At 41.1% G+C, this 4637-nt stretch overlaps 1 protein-coding gene across 1 annotated transcript in view; it reads right to left on the reverse strand.

The window, feature by feature from the left end:
• Positions 1–269: 269 nt before the first annotated feature.
• SLC35F2 (solute carrier family 35, member F2) overlaps positions 270–4637 on the reverse strand; it is a gene marked incomplete at its 5' end in the record, with an annotated part of 13699 nt that continues 9331 nt past the window's right edge. Inside the window, 2 exons of the mRNA XM_009081627.1 lie at positions 270–488; positions 4258–4412. Of these exons, the coding sequence (XP_009079875.1) occupies positions 270–488; positions 4258–4412 (374 nt within the window). The remainder of the gene's footprint in view (positions 489–4257; positions 4413–4637) is intronic.

The following is a 4637-nucleotide window of genomic DNA, read 5'->3' on the forward strand; positions in this document are numbered from 1 at the left end:
TGTTAAGTTAATTAAGCACTTAAAAATAACAGTCTTTCACCTTCCAGAGACTTCACATAAATACTAATCTGTCTCCTTCTGAGGGCCAGATTTTCTGCAAGGGCAAATCAATACAGCTTCACTGATTGAAGATCTGGCCTTAAAAGTCTATCCAGTGCACTGAAACCAGCACAACATGACGTATGCCTTGGCAGTAGGACAATTCTCCAGATTAATATTTCAGGGAAATTTGGCAATTAAAAAAGCTGTTTTGAAATGCTGCCACTTCTTTAATCTGTGCTGACCACCACAGTTTCTCCTCTTGTGAACTGCACAGTTAAGGGTGGAGTTTCACTGTCATTCTCCTCGAGCTTTAGGGCAGCGTTGTCCAAGCCAGTGCTGCCAGGCTGTGGCAAGGCAGTGGGTTCTGCTGTACGAGTTGGAGTGGAGCAATACAAGATGAAGCCCACCATGATGATAACAAAGGACAGGATATAAAGACCTGAAAACTGGCAGAGAAAAGAGATGCATTAAGTCTTGCCTAATGTAAAAACATGTCAATGCTGCCTTGTTTTAAGAATGAGAAAGCTACCCTTCCTTTTGCAAATTACTTTAATGAGGATTATCACCACAAGATGGATTCAGGCCTGAAAATCAAAACTCAACAGCTCCATTTAAAGACTGAAGCTGGTTTTGTCTGCATCTCATCCTCAACACTGCTGGACAGGGTGTTTCCTCAGGTCTACATGCAAGAATATTAACAGATAACAAATAGCTGAAAATATGGTGATAAGGAAAGATAGTTAGTTACACACATGAATGCTGAAACATTCTACCCCAGGAGAATTTTGATCCAGCACAGCCAAATATTTCAGGTCCTGGCAAGAGATGAACCTCTCCATCCTACTGCAAGTCCCCAGAGCAGCTGATTCTCTGCACAGATCTGTTAACCATCTGCTGGGCCAGGTAAGTGTCATTACTGGACCAGATACCAGTTTACTCTCTACACCCAGCAAGTCCCTGAATGGAGGGAGACTGGGGCTCCTTTTACAAGACTGGCATTTGTGCTCTGGTAAGAGTATGAACTGCCAAGGTATGTCAGGCATTTGATTCACCATCACTCATTTGCCTATTAAAATTCCAATAATCGCCAAGATTCACCCACCTTGACAGCAAAATAAATGCTTACGTCATGACACCAGATTCACTAATAAAAAGTGTCCAAGTTATGCACAGCCACGAACACTTTTTCAATGGATTTGTTAAAATCCTCCCCACTGGCTTTGTCAAACCACACTGATTAAACAGCAGGAGGAAGGACATAGCGTATCCTGCATCCCACTGTCAATATTCCCTAACCTAATAGTCCTTAGCTTCCTTAGACATGCCTGAAAAATGTGTTCTGGTTTATCAAGCACAGATCTGGATGAAATGAATGGTAGGGCCTGGACAGTAGACTCTGATCAAAAAAAGACTGAAGAATCACAATTAAGGCACTGCAATTCCTAGCTGGAAGTCACTTGGCTTGGAAAACATTGGATGGCAACACACAAAAGGAAAAGCAGACTGTAACACAGTGGCCTTGCATTATGTGCCCTTTCCCCCTGCCTTGCTGGCTGTTTGACTGGAGTCTGGACTCAAGCATTTACTCTGCACAGAAGGAAGCACCAAGCTCTGAGCATATCCCAGTGGAGGCAGCGCCAGTGGTCCTACCCCTGACTGACCAGTTTCCATCAAATGGGCAAAGCTTGAGTCTGTATCAAGGCAACTGCACAAGTTCTCCAGCCTAGGGCCATGAAGTAACATGAGCTTGTATGCAAGGACCCGTCGCTGGCAGGTGAGACTGGGCAGTCACTGGAACTGCAGAGCACACTCACAGCACAGCGTGCACAAGGCTGAGGTGTCTCTGATCCTGTTAATTCCTCTGTGAGTCGATACAGACCCCAAGTCAGGGTGCCAAAACGGTTGCAGCGTATCTGTGATTCAAGGCCCACCTATGTTTTTGCTGCTATTGACACAGCTGAACCTTACCCACGCTGCTCCAACAGGGCTGTGCTCTTTTTTTTTTCCCCCATTTGTTTTTGGGAAGAGCTCAGTGTTCTTTTTCTGGGATTTTAATTTATTTTTTTAAATTTCAAATACTGCAACAGCTTCACTGCTTCAGGCACTCCTTTCAGTCATGATTTGTGCAGCTTATATCCATCCCCATACTCACTATTGAGCCCAAAACTGCTACCGGAGGGCTGTAACCCCATCTAGTGTCTGTTTGTGCAGTATACTCCCTCCCACAGGAGTTTATACAACAAAAGCATTGGGAGACTTTTTTTACTCTCTCTTGAGGGATTACAGGTATCTATATAATGAGCTCATTGGGAAGCACAGCAAAGATTAATTAGGGATTGAAAGAAAAAAAAAAAGGAATTCAAAACAGATATTCAAAATTCATATTTCACTTTAAACAGACACAGCTAGGGAAGAAAAGTTAAGTGCATTAGCAAAACACTGAGCACATGTCAAAACCTCATCAATTCCTCGGCCTGGTCTCTGCTGTACCCGCTGTATGTTTGTGCTGCATCTGTTTGAGCACAGGCTCAGAGCAGAGCAATTAAGAGCTCTCTGTGGCTCTCTCCACTCTGCAGCCCTGGCAGCCCTTCAGCAGCTTGCTGTGAAATATTGTCAGTAACAGGGAATACAGAGTGATTCCTTGCATTTTTGTTTGTAGAGTCCTGTGTCCAGGATGCTTTTTAATCCAGCAAATGTCTTGCCTGGTTTATTTGCCCCATAGGCAAAGAAACTATATGGTTAACTTGGCAGTAGGATTTTCTACTGCTAAGTATTATGTTAAAAGCCATGTCAAAATCAGGATCTCTCAGTTCGTGGTGCCTAAGTTATCTCAGATTCTCTGATTACTAAAGGTGCAGCATTATTATTGCTCCCCTTTTTGCTGCTTCATTGTTTCTAACCACAGATGCAAGTTCCTATTTCAAAAAATATCTGAAATTCTCTCAATACAATCCCAAAGTCTTCCCTAACTCATTTTTCCTTTTTGCTACCAGAATACCCTGCTGTTAGAAATTATGAGATAGTCTGGTCCCAGAAACACCTCTCCCCAAAATATGCTAAAAATCCTGAAGAATGAAAGTTTAATATATCCCTTCCAAAGCTCTTACTTACCTCTTCCTCTTCACTATTATGGATATAAATTTATAATCACTTCTTGAGTTAAGCTATCTGGGTGCCAAAATACACATTCAGAAGCTACTTAGAAAGGATTTAATTGTTATAATGTAAGTATAGTTTGCTTCTTGCATTCATTCTTAATGGATAGCTTGGAGCAAATTTTGGAACCCAAAACAGGAGGGAAAGCTGAGCTAAGAGACTCTTGAAAAGGAAAATCTAGCTGCTGTCATACCCTACCATTACCAGACCTCTCCGCTGCCTTCATTTTCAGAAACAAATCTGACCTAAAAGCTTCTGGCTGGAGAGAAAGCAACCACATGGAATAATATAAATTAAGTTCTTAAGCAAAGTTCACAAGCTTCTCACTAAGCCCTTCCAGTCACCGAGTGACTGACTCAATTACTGCAATTGCATTAACGAGCTCAGTTCCCACAAATGATTCTGGATGAAAAGTGTAAGGTGGAATGAAATCCTTTCAGCAGTGTCATTTAGTTTGAGTAGACACTGCCAAAAATATTTTAGAGCACAGGAGAAGCCAGTGCCTTTTGGAGAGCATACAGAATAATAGATTTATTTTTATTTTTTTCAATTCCTTTAGTCTCTCCTTAGCAGTAGCACTGAGAGCGCTTGATTCTTATCCCAAAATGTTGGTAACAAACAGATTAGATTTCTAAAAGAAAACACTAATTTCTGAAAATCAAGCTGGTCCTGTTTCAGACACCAAAAGCCTTTCAGGACAGGGAGATCAAACCCTCTCTTTGAACACCTGAAGTGATGAACCAGACCTAATATACAGTTTCACACAGGACTTTCAGCAAGAACTCTACCATTTGAACACCTCAGGAAATTACTTACTATCTCTTACCATTAACTTATTCCTTCAAGTGTGAAATTGTTTGAAAAATCACTCTCTGCCTAATGGTGCAGTGCAATGTCACTAAGCATGACTCCTCCTGACTGACATCTGCTGACAAGGAACGATACAAGCTGTAGAAATGTGCAAATGACTGTTCAGGGACTTCTAAGAGCATCATGCTTTATTTATAATTTTGGAGTAGAAACATAACTGAAGGAATGTGAAAGAATGAACGTACTTACCTTATAGAAAAAGAGGAAAAGCCCAAAGAACAGACTGTAGAGATCTGCAGTCAGAATACCCAGGTTGACTGAGGTTGCACTGGTAACTTTAATCACAACTGGCATGAAGCTATACAGCCCAAACATGCACAGGGCAAAGACTGTGAACAGTAATGCTGTAAAACAAGATGACAAGTTACTCCTCAGGCACAGAATAATGATTATAAAGAACACTGATACTCTTCAGTCGCTTTAAAACTATGTATTATCATCTTTTAGGATGAGGTCTCCTAAAACATATGGGAATGCACATATAAGAAAAACATGAAATAAATACTTTTTTCCAAGACTAGTTTACATAGCAAGAATTACTGTATCTATACAAGAAAGTTCTCACTCTT

The sequence above is a fragment of the Acanthisitta chloris genome, unplaced genomic scaffold, assembly GCF_000695815.1.
Source record: "Acanthisitta chloris isolate BGI_N310 unplaced genomic scaffold, ASM69581v1 scaffold16629, whole genome shotgun sequence".
NCBI lineage: Eukaryota > Metazoa > Chordata > Aves > Passeriformes > Acanthisittidae > Acanthisitta > Acanthisitta chloris.